General features: G+C 39.2%; 1 protein-coding gene across 1 annotated transcript in view; it reads right to left on the bottom strand.

The window, feature by feature from the left end:
- Positions 1 to 21,565, bottom strand: part of LOC103593543 (chromosome unknown open reading frame, human C12orf42) — a 24,860-nt gene that overhangs the window by 1,617 nt on the left and 1,678 nt on the right. The window contains exon 2 of the mRNA XM_008576547.1: positions 3,352 to 3,730. Coding sequence (XP_008574769.1) covers positions 3,352 to 3,730 — 379 coding nt within the window. The remainder of the gene's footprint in view (positions 1 to 3,351; positions 3,731 to 21,565) is intronic.

Here is a 21,565-nt window from a genome sequence, read left to right as displayed (position 1 = left end):
AGTTTGTGAATGGAAAACTATCAAATGGAATGCAATAACAGATCTGCAGCCCATTTTATACAAACAACTGGTGATTTTTAAAAATCCCAGAGGCAATTACTTCATGGGTTTTATTAGAAATTGCAAACCACCTGGTAAAAAAAACAATCGGTGAATTAACTTGAGGCTGGGTCTGCAAAACACACACATGCACACTAGTACTAATAATAATCTTGACCTTTTTTTACCCAACCAAATCATTTCTTCATGTAAAAGATGTGATCTAGCCTCATTACACAACAATACAACCGAGACTGTAAAAAATTACACACACACACATGAGGGTACTTCAGAGTTCCTGAAAAAATATAATTGAAAGACAATATGAATCTTCCATGAACTTTTTGAAGTTCCCTTGTATTATATTCCACCTATGTTTCCATATAAATATACGTGCACACATATATACAGATATACAGACATATATACAGGTATACACACATAAATACAGATATGTGTGTGTATATGTATATAAAATCTTGAAATTTTTATCTAAGGAAACTTGTCCATTGACCTACACTACTGTTTAATTCTTCAGTAGTAAATTAAGACAATTTATGTGCTTTAAATCACTTCCTACAAATTTTAAAATGTCTTTTTTTTTTTTTTTTGTCTTTTTCATGACGGGTAAGGGGACCACAACCCTTGGCTTGGTGTCGTCTGCACCGCGCTCAGCCAGTGAGCGCACCGGGCAGTCCTATATAGGATCTGAACCCGCGGCGGGAGCGTCGCTGTGCTCCCAGCACCGCACTCTCCCAAGTGCGCCATGGGGCCGGCCCCTAAAATGTCTTTTAATAGCATGTAGATGTCTAAAATATTTGGAACAACCCACAGGACCATTCACAAATTCAAAAAATACGTAAAAGAGTTAAAATGCAAAGTATCTTCCTAGTAGTGGATATCAAACAGCCAGCCTACCTCCAAGTAATTCAAGTTAGTTCATCACATGCTGTTCTGTGCCTGGAGTACTGGGCATCCCCCACTGCACACTCGACATACCCAAGTTAAGCAGTGAAACATTTTTAGTGAATCTGATTTCACTAATGTGAGAATTATATCCTGAAAATAAAGGTGGAATGGTATCTCCGGGTAAATGAAAGCTTTCAAACCCATTGCTCTGTGAAATTTTGATGCTTAATAGCTGTTTGTTGATTTGGATTTCTAACCTTGGCAGATGACCCATTCACTGTCATCAATATTCAGTGCAAGAAGAATTCACCAGAAAACACTGACAAGGCTCTGGATTTGGAGCAACAGGATATGACCTAGACAAAATGTACTGTCCTCTGTCTCGTGCCAAAGAATAGGAATTCCTTCCCTGAAAGCGATTTGCTAATGATGTGCTTCGCAACAGATTGTCTTAGAGGGACAGTGTGGTGTAATGAAATAAACAAGGCTTCAGGGTTAGGCCATCATAGATTCAAATCCTGACACATCACCGGGCCTAAACCTTTTTGACCTTACCTGAAACATGGGGATTGTATTACCCTCTCCATGGTGTTGCTAGAGAGATTAAGTTTCTTCGTTCACGTATTGATTCATTATTATCTGAGTGCCTTTTATGTGCCTGGCAATATTCTAGACACTGGGGATACAGAAGAGAATAAGGAAGGCAATATCCCTGCACTTATACAAAGATACTTTTAAAATTTTGTGGAAAAATAGAATGGAAAAATAACATGAAGTTTTGACCTTACCTGAAACATGGGGATTGTATTACCCTCTCCATGGTGTTGCTAGAGATTAAGTTTCTTCGTTCACGTATTGATTCATTATTATCTGAGTGCCTTTTATGTGCCTGGCAATATTCAAGACACTGGGGATACAGAAGAGAATAAGGAAGGCAATATCCCCGCACTTATACAAAGATACTTTTAAAATTTTGTGGAAAAATAGAATGGAAAAATAACATGAAGATTTCTGTGAACTTGATGAAGTACCCTCCTAGGGCTTAAATTCTAGTTGGGGGGGAGGGAGCTGGAAGAGGAAACAGTCTAACAAATAAGCAAATGAACACATTTATAAATGTCAGCTGGTAATAAGTCCCAAGGAGAAAAATTAAGCAAGAAAGGAGGTTAGGAAAGACCCATTTACATTTCAGTAGACTTGAAGGAAGTGAAAAAAGGAAATTAGTTAAGTATCTGCGGGACGAATGAGATAAAAATGTTGAGCATCAAGTATATAGTAAGTTCTCAATACCCAAGAGCTATTACTGTCATACTTAGAACTTTAATGCAGGAACACTCTGACCTGGAGTCAGAATGGAAGGTTTGGATCCTGACGTCAGCCCTACAGTTACAGAAACTCTCTGGGCCTCAGATTCTGCATCTAATCATGGGAAAATAACGGTTCCCATCTCAGAGGAGGGTCACATGCATCAAAATTGAAGATGTACATTCAAATCTTAGCACATTGCCTTATACATAGTAAACTCAAAAATGTTAACAGACCAACCTCACCTGCTTCCCATCATCAGACCCAGCCTATTTACAACAGTCTAACCCTTCTTCTACATGACAATTCCTAGGATATTTGGAGATATCCCTTACATTTTCTCTCCTCCAGTCTGGACATCAGCACCATAAACACCACCACCATCATCACAGCCATCAGTTCAGTCCCTACTATATTTGGGTAATTTTATTTACATCAGTCATCTAATTACAATATCCCTTCAAAGTAGTAATTGTCTTTAGTTTACAGATGAAAAAAACTGAGCTCAATGAACATTTACGGGTCTGGATCATGGCTATAGAGCTGAAATGAGAAAGCGCTGTGATTTAAACCCAAGCCTTCCTGGTTCCAAAGCTCATCCCTTGTGGTCCATCTTCTTACTTCTGATCATTCCTCCTATTACAACATGTGACTTAGAGACACTTCATTATCATATACATTATCCTGTAGAATGAATTCATGGCTTCCTTATCTTTAAAATAATATTATCTGCCTGAGTGTTAAATAAAGATTTCATCAAATAATATAAAATGTTAGCACAGTGTCTGGCACATGATGAGAGCTTAATAGATGGTGGCTGGGATGATGACGATGATAACAATAACCCTCATTATCATTATCTGATGCAATACCTGAATCATCAAATTACAGGTCATCAACTCGCACCTGCTCTCTCCTTCGGAACAACACTTGGCAACAAGTAGGCTTTCATTAAGGACTGACTGCTATGGTTCTCACAGTTCTCTACCTTCTAAAATAGGACCTTCTATTGAGTCAATAATTTTTCTGTTTATACTGAAGTTAAAAACAAAATGTGACTAGTCAAAACAAGAAGAGTCAGGAAGTACCAAGTGATACCTACCAGAATAACCCTTGGAATTGCTCAAGGGCTGGTTCTGAAATCTCATGTGTCTATTGATGTGTATACCCACAGCCTCCAGGTGAACAGGATTTACCGAGTGTGGTTGAATAGCCTTTTTTGCCATTTGCTCTTCCAAAAATGGACTGCTCCAGATCTGCTGGGGTGCTCCTCTGGCTCTCTTATTAATGTCTTCTCTGAGAGTGCAGAACAATGGGTCCTCATCCCTTTCACCGGATGGTACTAGGGAGGAACCAGCTGTTCTGTAGTTTTCTTCTTCAGAAGAAACTGAGCTTACAGGAGACGTGGGTATTTTGTTCTCGTGAGTATAGGGTATTCTTTTAAATGCCACTGGACTCTGAGTAATTTCTGGAAATACTGTAAAAGGTAAACACATTAGTATGAAAGAATGCACTTCAATATCATCTACAAAATTAATAGCAGAAATCAGGTTATATGTGGATTTTTGTTTGTTTGTTTTTCTACCCTGAGCAAAGAGAAGTGACAAAGACAACAGCGACTGGAGCATCTGAGTGGGAGAAGAAGATGGAAGTTTATGGAAAGGGAGGTAAAAGATGGAAAATGCTTTTGTTGAGTTCAAGGTATGTTGTAGGCACTGTGGGAGGCCCTGGACATGTTTGTCATTTAGTCTTCACAAAAAACATACCTAGCAGTTAGTACTATTATCTCCATTTTACAAGTCAGAAAGCTAGCCTGAGAGTTATGGATTGAATTATGTCCCACCAAAGGGTATGTTGAAGTCCTAACCCCCAGTACCTGTGCCTGTGACCTCATTTGGAAATAGGATCTTTAAAGATGTAATCAAGTTAAGATGAAGTCACACTGCATGAGGATGAACTTTTTAATCCAATATGACTGGTGTCCTTATATAAAAAGAAAACTGAGACACACGAGAGAACACCATGTGAAGACATATATCAGAGGAAAGAAGCCACGTGGAGATGGAGGGAAGAATTGGAAAAATGCTGCCACAAGCCACAAAACACCTGGGGCTAACAGAAAATGAAAGAAACAAGGAAGGATCCTCCCCTAGAGGCTTCAGAGGGAGAACAGCCCTGCCACCACTTTGATTTCGGACTCCTAGCCTCCAAAACTGGGAGAATAAATTTCTGTTGTTTTAAAACACCCAGTTTGTGGTCATTTTTTACAGCAGCCCTAGGAAACCAATACAGGCTTAGAACAGGTAGCTTGTCCAAGGTCACACAAATATTAATTAGCAGTGTTGGAACTTGAATCCAGATTTCTCATCCCCATAACCTAATCATAACTGCTCAAGATACTCCCTCTTCATGCACTACAGAGGGTTAAAAACAAGCTCTGTTGTTTAAAATTGATCTAGAATATTGTAGAAAGCCCAAAAAAAACCTATGACTCCAACTTTGATTCTTATCCAGTAGTTGAGGTGGGTTCCTTTACCTAATTCACATCTGTTGAGAAACTGATAGCTACTCAACTCATACCACCCATATCTACATTACTAATTCCTCAGTAGAAAGCAAACATGAGAAATAGTCCCCAATAGTCAAAGATAGTAATGAGCAGAGCTGTTGCAATGCCAGGTTTCTATGTCACAGATGATGGTGTCCTGGAGGAGCTACAGAGAAGATATCTTAAAGAGATATCTAAGAAGCAAACAATCTTCTTAGCCAATTGGTAATGGGTTGGCTAAGGGGAATAGGAGATAGACCAAAAGAGGTAAGAATAATTCTCTAGATTGCACAACTGGATGTGTGGTACAGGAGTGTGTGTGTATGTGTGTACGTGAAAATTTAGAATTGGCACAATAATACATTGATCTTTCAGAAGAAGAGAGCAGAGGCAAGAAACAGAACAGGCCTGGGGTCATAGACAGGAGCTGAGAGCAGCCACTGCCCCTAGAAGCACGCAAGAAATACAGCATGTCCAGGGTCCTTGGTGGGAGCCAAGGGCTTCCCCTCCACCCAGTAGCAGGCAAGAAACAGAACATACCCAGGGTCCTAGGCAAGAGCCAAGGGCAGCATCCCCCACCCACTAGCAGGCATGGAGCACTCTGAAAACACCACTTCTACATGGGTGGCCCACAACAGCCTCCACCACAGCCATGGCTGTGCAAAAGTGGCTCTATGCCACAGCAGCAGCTACAGCCACCATGCGGGTGGACTGCCAGACACTCAACTGCAATGACACAAGAAGAGTCACCAGCAGAGACTGGAAAAAGAAGAGGACATCTCTCTCTTCAAAGCCCACTCCAGAGTAATAGAAAAAGAAACTGCCCTACTAGATGATCAGACATCAATGTAGAGATACTAGAAACACAAAAATTCCAGAAAATATGACACCACCAAAACAATACAGTAATTCTCAAATACCAGACCCTATAGAGCAAGAAACACTTGAAATGTCTGAAAAAGAATCCCAAGCAACATCTTAAGGAAACTCAAGGAGATACAAGAAGACTCAGTTAGACAACATAATGAAACAAGAGAAAAAATCCAGGATATGGAGGAGGAAATTTACAAAGAGATTAATACCTTTAAAAAGAATGTAGCAGAACTCACGGAACCGAAAGATTCACTCAATGAAATAAAAAACACAACGAAGACCTTAAGCAGCTGGCTAGAACAAGCTGAAGAAAGAATGTCTGATCTTGAAGATAGTCATTTTGAAATAACCTAGACAGACCAAAAAAAAAAGGAAAAAAGGAATTTTAGAAAAGGAGGAAAATCTAAGAGAGCTGGCAGACAACCTTAAGCACACAAACATTTGAATCATTGGTATTCTGGAAGGGAAGGAGAAAGGAAAAGGCATGGAAAACCTATTCAACAAAATAATAATGGAAAATTTCCCAGATAAATGGAGAGACATGGACATTCAGATCCAGGAGGCTCAAAGTACCCCAAACATATTCAACTCAAAAATATCCTCTCCAAGACACATTATAGTCACACTGGCGAAGCTCAAAGGCAAAGAGGGAATCTAAAACCAAGCAAGAAAAAAAGCATCAAGTCACCTATAAGGGAGCCCCTATCAGACTAACGACAGACTTCTCAACAGAAACTCTACAGGCCAGAAGAAATGGGATGATATATTCAAAATACAAAAAGAGGGGCCGGCCCGGTGGCGCACTGGATAAGTGCACCACTTGGGAAGCGCGGCGGCGCTCCCGCCCGAGGGTTCGGATCCCACATACAGACCGGTTCCCGCTCACTGGCTGAGCGAGGCGCGGGGGCAACACCGAGGGTTGCAATCCCGTTGCCGGTCCCCGGTCCAGTACGGGGGCAACACTGAGGGTCGCGATCCGTTGCCAGACACGGAAAAAGACAAAAGACAAAAAAAAAAAAATACAAAAAGAAAAAAACTGCCAGCCAAGAATACTATGCCCAGCAAGGTTATCCTTCAGAAATGAGGGAGAAATCGTGTATTTTCCAGACAAACAAAAACTGTGGGAGTTCACCACCACACGACCAGCCCTGCAAGAAATCCTCAAGGGAGTCCTGCATCGAGAATCCAAAAAACTATAATCACTCATCTTACTAGAAATAATTCTGTTCAAACTCTCTTTTTTTTCATAATTCAGTCTTGGTAAGTGGTGTGTTTGTAGAGATTTATTTATTTCATCTCTATTATCCAATTTGTTGACCAGTAATTATTCATGGTATTCTCTTATAACCCTTTTGATTTCTGTAAATTTGGTTGTAATGACCCCTCTTTTATTTCTGACTTCAGCTATTTGAGCCTTCTCTCTTTTTCTTAGTCCATCTAGGTAAAGGTTTGTTGATTTTGTGGATCTCAAAAAAAAAAAAAAAGAACAGAACTGTGGTTACTAGGGTGGGAAAGTTCCTGCATCGAGAATCCAAAAAACTATAATCACTCATCTTACTAGAAATAATTCTGTTCAAACTCTTTTTTTTCATAATTCAGTCTTGGTAAGTGGTGTGTTTGTAGAAATTTATTTATTTCATCTCTATTATCCAATTTGTTGACCAGTAATTATTCATGGTATTCTCTTATAACCCTTTTGATTTCTGTAAATTTGATTGTAATGACCCCTCTTTTATTTCTGACTTCAGCTGTTTGAGCCTTCTCTCTTTTTCTTAGTCCATCTAGGTAAAGGTTTGTTGATTTTGTGGATCTNAGAATCCAAAAAACTATAATCACTCATCTTACTAGAAATAATTCTGTTCAAACTCTTTTTTTTCATAATTCAGTCTTGGTAAGTGGTGTGTTTGTAGAAATTTATTTATTTCATCTCTATTATCCAATTTGTTGACCAGTAATTATTCATGGTATTCTCTTATAACCCTTTTGATTTCTGTAAATTTGGTTGTAATGACCCCTCTTTTATTTCTGACTTCAGCTATTTGAGCCTTCTCTCTTTTTCTTAGTCCATCTAGGTAAAGGTTTGTTGATTTTGTGGATCTCAAAAAAAAAAAAAAAGAACAGAACTGTGGTTACTAGGGTGGGAAAGAGGGAGGGGAAGGGGGGATTGTTTAATAGATACAGAATACAAAAATGATGAGGTTTTGTAATGATGGACATGTTAATTATCCTGATTTGATCATCCCACATTAGACACAGGTATTGATATTTGACTGTGTACTCCACAAATATGTATAATCAATTATGCTTTAAAAAATAATTAATTATTTTTTTTTTTAAATTTAAGATTGGGATTTGAAGTTACTGAGGTCTCCGGGGGAGAGAGATGCTGCAAAGGGGATAAGAAGATACAAGATTAATTTGCCTTTATTTTATTACCAAATCCACTTTTTAAATTCTTTTTTCAATGTAAATAAAAAAAGAATCATTGCTCATTTCTAAGATATTACTCATGGCGATGTGAGTGCAAGTTCTGGAGCCTGGTGAACTGATTCCTGATTTTACATATTACTAGCTGTGTAGCCTAGAAAAATTTCCTTAGGTTTATACTGCCTCAGTTTCTAATTCATAAAATAAGAATAATTGTACCTACTTCATAGGGATATTGTAAAGAATAAATTAAATAATGCATATAAAGTAGTACTTGGCACATAGAAAACAATGAATATTGAATACTACCATTATATGGTAAAATAGAGTTCATATGGGAAAATGCCTGTTAATAAAAGATATATAAAACTATACAATTTTTATTTTTTAAATGCAAATAATAAAGCTGGAAGAAAATTAATCACATTAAGTTGTTTCTTAGTGGTATAATTCAACTTTCTGAGTAATTTTTATGTAATGTCAGATTTTCTATGCTGAATGTGCGTTACTCTTACAATCCAGAAAACACTTATTTATTTATTTATTTTTGCAAGATGGAAGTCAGAAAGCACTTTTATTTAGACAATGAAGATAAACTTTAGAGAGTCAATGTAGTTGAGCATCCCCTACTATGAATTTATTTAATTGGATGGCTTTTCATCTGACAGTGACCTGGAATGAAATCACCCATGGAGGAAACATCAGGAGGAAGGAGAAATTTCCCCATCTGACTGGGTGGGGTGTTGAGCAGGCTTGTTTAGACAAACAAAGAGAAATTTGCAGGAGGGTATTGCCCTGTGTATGAACAAATGACCTAGTTCATTATGGGTTAAACTGTGTACTTTAAAACATATACTAAAGTCCTAACCTCTTCTACCTGAGAGTGTAAGCTTATTTGGAAATAAGGTCTTTGCAGATGTAATCAAGTTAAGATGAGATCATTATGGTGGGCCTTAATCCGGTATGGCTGGTGTCCCTATAAGAAGAGGAAACAGAGTCACAGAGACACAGGAAAAATGCCACAGCATGAGGGAGACAGAGATTGGAGGGATGCTTTACTAGCCAAGGAGCACCGAGGGTTGCCGGCAACCACTAGAAGCTAAGAGAGGGCATTGATCAGATCCTCCCTCAGAATTTCCAGGAGCCACCTGCTGACACCTACATTTGGACTTCTGGCCCCCAGAACTGTAGGAAAATTAATTTCTGTTGTTTTAAGCCACCCGGTTTGTGGTACTTTGTTATAGCATCCCTAGAAAACTAACATGCACACAATAGTTCCAATTTACACATGTTGTCCCAGAGTAATTATTAATAGCAGCCCTTTTCACACACACACACACACACACACACACACACACAAAAGTGTCCAGATTTGGGTGACAGAAAAAAGGAGAAACCAGGAGGTAGTAGGTATGGAGTAGGAGGAGGAAGAGATCACATGACTTGAGCTCTACTATGTAGAAAAAACTGTCAGGGAGTAACAATTTTTGTAACAAGACACACACTCCCTGCCGTTCAAGGCACAGTTAAATGGCAAAGAGGGTTCAGGCCATGCTAAGTGCCCTGACACACTCCTCCTAAACCACAACCTAAATCTCCTAAACCTTTGTCTGCAGAGGGGGGGAATCAAAGCAAATGCACCTGGGGGCCAGGCAGATAACAAATGAGAGAAGGGGCCAAATAGAAATATCCCGGATGTGTATGTCCCATCAAAAGGGACAAGATACCTCTCAGATACTGTCTTTTATTGCATGAGGAACTGTAGGTCCAGTGTTGACAGTCTTTCTGGGTTTTCAGAAGAAGCAAAAATATGGGATTTTTATGTATGTGAAAAGTTCTGAGTTTTAAATGTTGGTAACTCATTCAATTTTTTTAAAAAATGCTGTGTAAGATACACAAAACATGACCGCTCTCTGAATCATCACAGGTCACCACTTTGTGTCTTTGGCCTGTGACCAGCCCTATAAAAACCACATTATCATTCACCTCCTATCACAGCATCTTCACCTCAGAACATGCCTTTGTAAGTATTCAACTTGAAACAGTGGAAAAGCATTTGCAAGCCCTGTGCACAGGCAGATTTTAGAGCTCCAGAAATCCAGTCTAACTTCAACACTTCAGATAGAGCTTTCATTTTCATTTTAATTGGTTATCCCATTTTGTCTTAAAGCCCAGAATTTGAAATGGTAGGCAAGTTTAGCAAGCTTTCCTGAATGCAAAGAAACATCTAGAATCTTTCAAAACAGTAACACTGGTTCTCGATCCCTAAGGAAAATAAACAACACTAGAACCAATGGCATTGGATCCGCCTTTGTTCAGTTGTTCAAATACCAAGAACAGTATGGAAGCCCTGAGGTGTTACACATCTTTATGTCCCAGAGTTATGGGTTGAAAGAGACCTTAGGGGTCATCTGAGGCTGAGCCTCACCACCTTCAACATCCGCCTCTGTTTAAATATCTCCAGAGGACTGGATCTTCATTCCTCTGCATAAAAGATTTCACTGCTTCTCAGAATAGAAAGTAATTTTTCATTTGCAGTATAACAGGCATTATATAAATAAATACAGATGATCCCCAACTTAATGATGGTTTGACTTAACAATTTTTTGACTTTACAGTGGTATGAAGGTGATTCACATTCAGTGGAAACTGTACTTCAAGTGGGTATCCAACCATTCTGCTTTTCACTTTCAGTACAGCATTCAGTAAATTACATGAGATGTTCAACACTATTATAAAAAAGCCTTTGTGTTAGGTGATTTTGCCCAACTGTGGCTAAAAGAAGTGTTCTGAACACATCTGAGGTAGGCTAGGCTAAATTATGATGTTTGGTAGTTAGTTGTATTAAGCGCATTTTCAATTTAGGATGTTTTCAACATACAGTGGGTTTATCTGGATGTAAACCCATCATAAGTCAAGGAGCATCTGTGAATGTGTGTGTGCGTGTGTGTGTGTGTGTGTGTACACAGTCTCATATATGTATAGGGAATAATTATTAAAGCCACCATGTATGATGTTGATACAGGTGGCAACTGTTTTAATTTATATAGTTATTCAACCAATACTTACTGAGCTTCTACCATATACTTGGTACTACCCCAGTGACAAAAGTTCACCCAAGTCAAAAGAAGCAATTATTTTGAAACTACATTGACTGCTGATTTAAAGCAAAATGAACTTCAACACAAGAAAACAGACCCTTCCTGTTTCACAGACCCCTGTATGAATTTCAGGTTTCCTCTGCAATACAACCACCCGGTTGCCTGAATTGATAGAACACGTTGTTCTGGCATTCAACAGTCAGAAACAGAGACTTGGAAATGGAAGTTCCTTTTGCAATCTCCAATGGCTTTTGATCTTTTTTTTTTTTTAATTTTTCAAATTTACCATCCTAGACAGTGATAGAACTTGAGCCAAAATCCATACCTCATGACTTAAAGTCCAGTGTTTTTGGTAGGTTACACATCTTTTGAATCTCATTCAATACTTCCCAACCTTGGCTGCGCATTACACAGTACCCGACATGCATTAACAAATACAAATACGTGATCCCACCGCTGACCAATCAGTGAGATTGGGACCCAAGTGTCTGTAATTTGTAAGCCTTTCAGTGATTACAATTTGCAATCAGGGTAAAGAGCCACTGGTCTTGGTCGCTCATCTGAGATTTCCGGTACTGTTATCAATCTCATTTAGTCAAACCACCATGAACATACTAGAGCTGTAAATCGGTAACCTCTTCCTCCTCAGGTATCTCTCTGTAGCCAGTCCCCCCTTCAGAAACCAGCACTACCTGCCCTTTTCAACTTGCATATTCCTTTACATTTTCTTTGTTTTTACACCAGTAACCCCACTCGAGTCCCACAAAAACTCTCCAGCCTACTCCTTTTACTGAGGAGGAAACCAAGGCTCAGAGAGAGCCAAGTGTTGAAGAATCTGAGATTGGGAGCAAGATCTAAGAATTTTGAAGGAATTTTGTTTTATGTATATTATATGCATCTATATATGTATGTATATATATTGCAAAACATGATAAAAACATATAATGTTATCTGTCAATTTAAAAAATAAATAAAAATATCAGAATTACTTTAAAAAATGCCTCCCACAAGGGCCCACTTTCTTAACTGCTCCATCAGGCTGCCTTAGGCTACTGATATAGGGCACAACTTTTCCCAACTACAGAGACACTTATTTTTTGTTGTTTCCTTTGTAGAAAAATTCTTCCCAATATTCAAGGTCTGCAGTGCTTTTAACGTGTAAGCAACTCTGCCTCTTATTTTGCAGCACAGGTCTTTCATCTGTTGCTAATTTTATTTGAAATAATATTGTGGCAGACAGCGATTTCACAGAACAATAAAATAAACCTCAGAGCTGACAGCATTTACAGAAACAACTTCTCATTAAACTTCGAGCTGCAAAGTGGCTCATGATAAATCATGACAGATGCTGATGTCCTCAGTTTTGATTCAAGAGGAAAAGACCAATATAGTAACTGCTGCAGGGTTAGCCCCTCTGAGACACCAGCAAGCAGATGCTGACGGCTTCACACCCAGCCCTTGTAGCTATCCCTCAGCATACAACTTCTATACTGGGGTTGTCTCCCCACTCCGACTCTTCATCTCTCTCATGCCTCTAACTCTAGCATGTCCTTAATGAAAAACCAAGAGGCAACTATTCTAGAAGGAGAAATGAAACACAGAGACAATTAATTACCCAAAGCTCATTTTGCCCTTTAGTCTGGGCACAAATAGGAGCTAAAACTAACTGATTTTATCTGTTGCACATCTAAAATCACACATAAACTTTAAATTGGTCTTCTATTAATGCCAAAAACTCCAATGTACACTTTTAAAAAATATTCTTAATTCTTGGCTCTATTCTTAATATTCTTAAATGGGGTTTATAATGAAACCTCCCACCTCCCACTCACCTTTTTCTCCTGTCTGTGGAGTGAGAGTCATTTTCAGGCTAATGGGGTCAAGGCCAGGAAGGAGTCTGGGAGGCAATAAGCCACAGAGGTGGCAGAGCTTAGAGGCCAAATGCACAAGCTCTGAGCCCAGACTGCTTGGGCCAATTCTATGCTTTATCCTTTCCTGGCTGTGTTACATAGGCCAAGCTACGTAAGTGCATTACACCTCAGTTTCCCCATTTTTATAATGACAGTAATAATAATAACACCTACCACATTGGGTTGAGATCCAGATTAAATGTGTTAATAAAAAAGGCTTAGAGCAGAACCTGGCACATAGGAAGTCTTTAGCAAGTCTTAGCTGTTATTATTATCATAGTTGTTATTGTTACTGAAAATGTTTCTTCCTCTCTTTTTACCTCCTGAATGGACTCTTTTAGTAGTAGAAAGTAACATATTTCCCATCCATCCAGAGTTTTCCTCATCTTATGCATTCCTTCATTTAAAAATATTTATTGAGTGCCTACTATGTGACTGCCCCTTACTTGGCCCTGGGGATATGACAGATACAACAGAATAAGGCAAATGCAGTCCCTGCCCTCAAGGAGCTTACAGTCTTCCTGGGGAAGGTGACAAAAATAGGACACAGCTAAGTGGTTATTGATAGTAGTGAGGGATATCAAGAAAAAACAAGGTGCTGAGACAGAGAGACATGGGTAGAGGCCCGTTAAAGTGACATTTAGTCTGAGACTGACCTGAAGGCTGAAAAGGGTTTAGTCATTTCAGGAGGGGGTGGCAAGGGCATTCCAGCCTGCCAAGGACTGAGATGTGTTTCCAGGACTCAGAGCAGCCCGATGGCTGACGGGAAGCCGGCAGGAGAGAAGGGGCAGGTGAGGCATCTACAGGTGGCACAACATACAATGGAAAGCTAGTAAAGCTTTCACAGAGATGAGTGATGACCTTTGAAAAAGCTCTCCAAGAGAAAATGGGCAGAAGGGGACAAGAGCATCAGCCAGTTAGAAGGCAGTCAGCAGTCAACCGGGTGGGACGGGTTGGCATCTCGGGTGTACGTGGTAGTTTTGTATAGAGATTAAGAGCAAGATGGTCTGGGTTTGATTTTCCTCATCTGAAAAATGGGGATAATGACAATAATGTTGTTGGGAAAAATATATAAGGTGCACTTCCAGTTTCGGCTCCAACATGGAACAGCTTGGAAATTGATGCTCCTGTTGACACTTACAACAAGAGAGAGCTGAACAAACTTAAAAATAACAACTTTTCTTGAACCTACCAGAGAACTGAGTTTTCAGGGTAGACTGCAACCCCAAAATCTGGAGAAACAGGTGAATCCAAAGTGTCAAAACAAAATCTTTTTACCTGGAACAGATGCCTCTAGAGCCATAAATTGGTAGGAACATTTAATGGTTAGATTTGATGAGTGGCTAGAGGCTGTGTGCGGACCAGCTTGACAATGAAAAACTTCCAGGAACCAGTTTTAGGGTATCCCCACATTTTACTGGGTTTTGCCTCAAGGAATTCCACCAGTTTCTCAAGGTGAAGATTTTAAAAAAATTTCTCCATGGCTCTCACATGAGGAAGGGGAAAATGATCATTGTAAAAGATGCCCAAAGCATTCTCCAAAACAAAGACATATCAGAGCCTTATTTCAGCTCAGGAAAAGGCATTTTTCCTACTCCATTCCCCTGTAGCTTTCCTGTCTTACTTACCTAAGAGGGGGGAAAAGCCGAGAAACACTTGTGAGGGTCATAGACCAAGAACACATACCTGCTAAAAGATTGAGACTTAATCATAAAATCATAGAATGTTTCCCATCCACCTTACCATCACACCAACAGGGCTTCAGAATAATAACTGGATTACAGCTCAAAGAGGTGCAAGATGTAACACTTACTGAGGAAGAGTAGTTAGGGAAGCCAGAGGATAGAGAAAAGCAAGGACACTGGAGAAATTTGAAGCTTCTGGTACCTACAGCTACAATAAACATTAAACACAGCCCAACACACCTAGACATATTAATATAAAACTTTACACTAAAGACCTGTTTGTCTTCATTCCTATTACCTAATACGTTACCCTTGGCTTTCAATGAAAAATTATGAGAAATGCAAAAACACAAGAAAAAACATAGTCTGAAGAGACAACACAAGCATAAATATCAGATTCAGATATGACACAGATGTTGGAATTATCAAACAAGAGATTTAAAATAACTGTGATCAATATGGGCTCTAACGGAAATAGTAGGCAAAAAGCAAGAATGTAAGAAGACAGATGAAAACTCTAAGAAAGAATAAAAAAGAAATGCTATAAAAAAATAAAAGGATAAATGGACTTTTTCAGATGAAAAACAAAGATCTAAGGGAATTCATTGTCAGTAGACCAGCCCTGCAAGGAAGGTTAAAAGTTGTTGTTCAGGGAAAAGAAAAATGATATAGGTTATAAATTTGGATCTATGTAAAGAAAGGAAGAACTTGGAGAAAGAATAAATAAAATAAAATCTTTTATTTTTCTTATTCACAATTGATCAAAAGATACCTGCTTCTAAAAGAAGCTTACTCCCCACTTTATTCCAAAATAGTCCTCTGTGCCCTCTGTCATGCCTTCGTTCCCTGCTTTATTTTTATTCAATTAATATAACAATGTATGATATATGTAATTGTTTACAAGTTTAATGTCCATCTCCCTCAACAGAATGCAAGCTCTGTGAGGGCAAGTGCCACCTCAGTCATATCCCAAGCACCTGGCACATAGTAGACGCCCAGAAATTTATCTTCGAAAGAAGAAATGAATGACTCAATCACTCACCTCTCTGGTGGGTGCTCCTCAGTATTACAGGGTGACCCCTCTCCACATTCACTCCTCACCCTCCACCCTCCCTTTGCAGAGTTGCCCAGGGTAACGCCTTCACTTCTCTTTCCTCAGGGTTTGGTCCACATTGCTCAGTTCATCATAATCAGCCATTCTAGCTCTAGTAGCCAGAGTGCCTTGTCCCCTATCAAGAATGGCAGACAAGTTTGGTCTCAAACAACAGTCCCCCAAGGCATAAATTTTTAAAGAAGAGCTCTAGGGCTGTACCTCCCTACATAGGGCAATTACTGATGTCTGCCATAAAGGTGGGAAAGTGAAGTGGCCAAAAGAGGGCCAGGCATTTGTCATAGCTCAAGCACTCTGCTAAGTATGAGGGTGTCTGTCCCTGCCTTGTGGGGGAGAGACATTTCTCCTCCCAATATCGTTCAATCACTGTCTTTCTCCTCGTAAAGGGACACGTGGATCAGAAGGTAACTGCAGAGCACTCAGATGGAGTTCACCCTCATCCCGTAGTACCACCTCTTCCCCATGGCACCATCAGCCTCATTCAGTTGACTTAAATCACAGAAAATCTGCAGCCCAGGGACATAGATGTATATTGGAATGTTCTATTTTTATATTTCTGGGCTAGACTATGAATGGTTTCAAACATGTGATACAACTTAAAGAACATTGGTCTGAGAGCCAGAGCATTTGGCTCTAGTGGATTCACTGATTCATTGAATAAATGTCTCCAGGTCTTGGTTTCCCCATCTATAGAAGAATTAAAATGATCTTCTCCAACCCTAATAAGCCTGTCATTCTATGAGCAGTTTCTTTTCTTTTTTTGTAACTACACTGAACATTTTTTTGATAACCTTCATTTATTTATTTTTGGAAGCATTATGTTACCATATGAAACTGCTATTTTGAAGATCAAAAGGAGTCAAATATGGGCAACTTCATATATCACAACTTAATATCATACATACAAACAAGTTTTTTAAAAAATAAATAGCTCCAGACTTACTCAATTTCATTATGTGAATATCCACAATTTATTTATTTATTCTCTTATTGACGGGCATAGGTAGAGGTAAAGTCCAGCTTTGTTTTGTTTTGTTTTGTTTTAATATTACAAACAAGGCTGCTATGAACATTCTTGTTCCTGTTACTCTAGTTTCTCTAGAAGTGGAATAGCCAATGTATAGGGCATGCATATCTTCAACCTTATTGTGTAACCCCACTGTTTTCCATAGTGTTTATGCCAGTTTACACACCCACCAGCACTGCATACAGCTTTCTGTTGTTCCACGTTTTTGTTAACACTTGCTATTACCTGAATCTTTTTTCAATTTTTGCCCTTCTGGTGGTTTTAAAATGGTACCACATTGTGGTTTGAATTTGTATTTTCCTCCTGAGAATAAACTTGAGCATCTCTCCTCTCACTAAATCCTTCATCTGAATTGCTTATAAGCTGCATAATTGTGGGTCGAGTTTCAGCCCTTTTCCTTTCTCCTGCCTCACGTATTCTGACCAGCTGGTGAATAGTGACGTAGCCCAGGAGAACACAGTAGGGAGCATTAGGATAATCCACAAAGTCAGTAATCTGCCTCTAAATGAATAACCAGGAGTTGACCTTCGGGGATTGTGCTCACACAATTCAACTGCCGTGACCCAGTGTAATATTTCACATCTTGCTAAAACTCTAGTCAAGCCCTATTTTCATGATTAACTTATTTCAACCACAGCTTGAGACACAAAAGGCTTGTGCTACCTGCCCATGTGATCACTCCATGCAGCACCTTAGCCCTCTCACATGAAACCGTGTCTAAGTCTCTTACTTTCCTCACATGAGGATGTGCAGTTTCTCAATGACCCTTTTAAAACATCACACTAAGATGGGATAATAGGGCTGTACGTGTGAACATCTTAAATCATATCATTCAAAAGCAAACATTTAGGAAAGCAACCCTTCATTATATTTTTCTACAAGAAAAAAGCTAATGTGTTTTCATGTCAGTCTAGAGAATTGAACAGGAATGATCATCTTTCTTAAATGATTCTGTGAATAAATGATTCTGATTAATAAAATGAAGGCAAAGAGTGGGGGGAAAAAGTCACACATAGAGTCCCCTAACCCTGGCCTTTGTTGAAGGGATCACCAGAGATCTATGTAGATATTATTTTGAAATTTAGAGCTTCAACTTGTATGAACATGAACACCCATGCTGAGTTTTTGCATGCCTCTGTGAAACAGCAAAAAGAACCCGACAGACCCTATTCTTGTATTAAAGCAACACACTGTGGAAAGCCTGAAAATAAACCATCTATGCTTGATTAATTAGGTTTGTAAGTATTGTTTCAGAACCAAACAATATTTCTAAAGATTTCAATAGTTCAAAGATTGCCCTATGGCCGTCTGGCCAATACATCTTCTAACACACGCAGTTTACAAGCATTTTTCTTCCCAATATGTTGTCTTTGGTTGGTGCGACATTGTTTGAGTGCAGGGCTATTTGGGTCATAGTGGTTTTCTCTTCTGCACAGCAGTGGTGCTGAGCACAGCACTTTGACCATACATCTTCCATGTCATTTCCATCAAAGGCACATGATACTTCCTGGTGACCAATCAGGAGTGGTCCAGCATCCTAACAGAGGGCATATTGGCAAACCAAGCTTTCTTAATGACAGCCATTGTTCAAGGCCAACAAAAGGGAGGTCCTGAATATTAACATGTGGCCTTGTGTAAAGGTCACCAGTATGGCACATCCATCATATTTCACAGCCGAGAAAGAGAACTTTATAAGATCTGTCAGAACCTACTGTTGTCCAAATAAATGTATTAGTCTGACAGCTGACACCAATGAGGCAAATAATCTTGAGTGATGATCTGCTCTTTAAACAAATATCCTTCACTTCTTTGAAGCAGGAGCAGACGCTATGGTGAGAGATGGTGTTTAAGGAATATACCTCAAGGCCACAGGGGGTTAGAATAACCAAGCAACTCAATTAAAATATTAATTTAGTAACATACAATCATTAGATCAAATGGCATTTCCTTCCAAAAGGCATAACTTCCCACACTGAAAATAGAAATTACGTATTTTAACATCTCAGAGTTTTCAGTGGTCTTCTTCATGGACCAACAAGTCCATGAAAATTCTTTCAGTAAGATTTAGATTGTTAATACAATCAGTAGAAGAGAACTCAAAGGCCTGGCCTTACTGACAACACCGAGTTTTTGCTAAAGGCTGTACAAAGTGAAGTATGATAGCAGAATTGAATGAATCTAGAGGAATTCATGTGCATTCACTACTAAACATAAGAGTAAATAACAAGCTTCCTTACTTGACAACCTTGATTAGAGACAGTTCTATGTTCAGTCTTAGAGATACAGGGTTCTGGTTATTAAGCACCATCTTTTAAAAAACATTGGAATTTATTTCTATTTCAGAGGCATGAAAAAATATATAAGCAAGAGAAAGATTAGTAAATAAGCATGCATCATCTCAGCTCCCCCACTCTGACCTTACTACCACTTGGGATTGGACAGGTGCAGGGATGGGGATTAGGTGGAGAGGAGGGGGAGGAAGAGGAGGAGGAAAAGAGGAGTATGATGCACCCTTTTAGTTCCTCGGGTGCATCATACTCTGTCCTGACATGCAGACTTTTTTTTTTCTATCTGGAGTATTTTCCACAGTCCCTCTTCCTCTAACCAACTTCTACTCTTTTGGTTCTTTCTCCTAACCTCTAAGTTGCTTGGATCCTTTTGCTGTATATTTTCACAATTCCTTGCACTTGCTTTATCATAACACTCCACATTTGAGATGATTGCTTATTGAAAATCTTGTCTTCAAATTTACTCCAGTACTCCATGAGGAGAGAAACAGGATATGTCTATTTCACCACTGTGGGTGCTCCATACACATTTGTGCACCAATAGTAGCTTTCAGTATTAAAACAGGATCCAAGTCTAAATTTATCACTTCTGACATATAATAATTTTCTGCTAAATAAAAGAAATTCTGATGCATATGGAGAAAGAATTTAGCATTGAAGCAATTTTGCTTTTTTGTACTGTAGAGAAGACACCAAGTAACTACAATACAGCCTCACTGATTTATGCTCCATTATTTCAGAGCAAGGCATAATCAGACAAGGAAGAAGAAGTCAACTTTTTTTTTTTTTGTCTTTTTCCGTGTCCGGCAACGGATCGCAACCCTAAGTGTCGCCCCCGGACCGGACCGGGACCGGCAACGGGATCACAACCCTCGGTGTTGCTCCCGCGCCTCGCTCAGCCAGTGAGCAGGAACCGGTCTGTATGTGGGATCCGAACCCTCGGCGGGAGCACCGCCACGCTTCCCAAGCGGCGCACTATTGCAGTGCGCCACCAGGCCAGCCCCAGAAGAAGTCAACTTTTAAACTATCTTTGAAAAGGGCATTTTCTAGGTGAATTAATTATTTAAATAATATACCAGAGACATAGTTACTCAAAACAATGGTGTTTTCAAATATTCATCCACTTGTCTTGGCATTGAGTCCTCCTTCCCACCTCTGCACATTTACTCCACCTGGAATGTTCTCTACCTGTCCACATCCTACTTGTCTTCAAGGCCCTGGGTAAGAACCACTCCTTTTGTGAAGCCTTCTCCTGCTGCTTATGCTCACAGCAATCTCCCTGTCTTCTGAATGGCTCTAGTTCTTCCTGTAATCCCACCAGACACTTTGTAATTAAATGTCTTAGGTAAGTATGCCTTTTTGTTGTTGTTAAAAAAAAAAGGTTGTAAATTATTAGAGGGAAGAATTTGTATCTTTATACTTTTCTGAATCTAGCACATTGCCTAGCATGTTGCACTCTATGAGTGTTTAATAAATAGCTGCTAAATAAATGCATTAAGATTTAAAAACTATTATAGATATTTAATCAAGTTTTCTTTTTAAAAATCTCTTGTTAATGTTTTTTTAAACTTATATAGCAATTATGGTTCATTCTGTCTGCTTAGACATACACACACACATACATACACACACACACACACACACACACACACACATACTTTCTTCAAGCCAATGATCCTATGACTAAGCGGTTAAAATGAGAGCTTCTTTATTCTTAGATTCTTCTCTTCTCTAGCTACAATGGGAAAATCATCCAAGGTGGTACTCCACTCCCTATCCACAGTGGATTGTTCCAGGTTTGTGCAATTCACCCATACTTAGACATTTGGACTCCTTCGATGGATTTTTGTTCTTAGGACCTAGAAGACCACATCTCAGTAACTTTCTAGAGGCAGATGCTGTGAGATATGAGCTGGGAGCTTTTGGAGGCCACATTTTCAGGCTTCACTGAAGAGGTTACAATGACGAAATAGGATGACATGCAGGAAGAATGAGAGGCACAAGAGGGAGGGTCTTGGGGACTCTGAAGGCCTTGGCTCAGATCTTCCCTGAAGCTCACCTCACCCCAAATTCCACATACTTTGGATACATAAGCCATTCTCCCTTTTTGACCAGTGTAGTTCAGATTGATCTCTGTGATGTCTAATCAAAATAAACTAGTCACTGTTATTGTATTTTATTAACTGAAACTGCATTTCTTTACAAGTTTTAACTGATCTTGTCACGGATTATTTTCCACAGTCCCTCTTCCTCTAACCAACTTCTACTCTTTTGGTTCTTTCTCCTAACCTCTAAGTTGCTTGGATCCTTTTGCTGTATATTTTCACAATTCCTTGCACTTA

The sequence above is a fragment of the Galeopterus variegatus genome, unplaced genomic scaffold (genome assembly GCF_000696425.1).
Source record: "Galeopterus variegatus unplaced genomic scaffold, G_variegatus-3.0.2 Scaffold1365, whole genome shotgun sequence".
Taxonomy (NCBI): Eukaryota; Metazoa; Chordata; class Mammalia; order Dermoptera; family Cynocephalidae; genus Galeopterus; species Galeopterus variegatus.
Note: the sequence above shows the minus strand (reverse complement) of the source record. Positions and strands in the feature narration are given on the sequence as shown.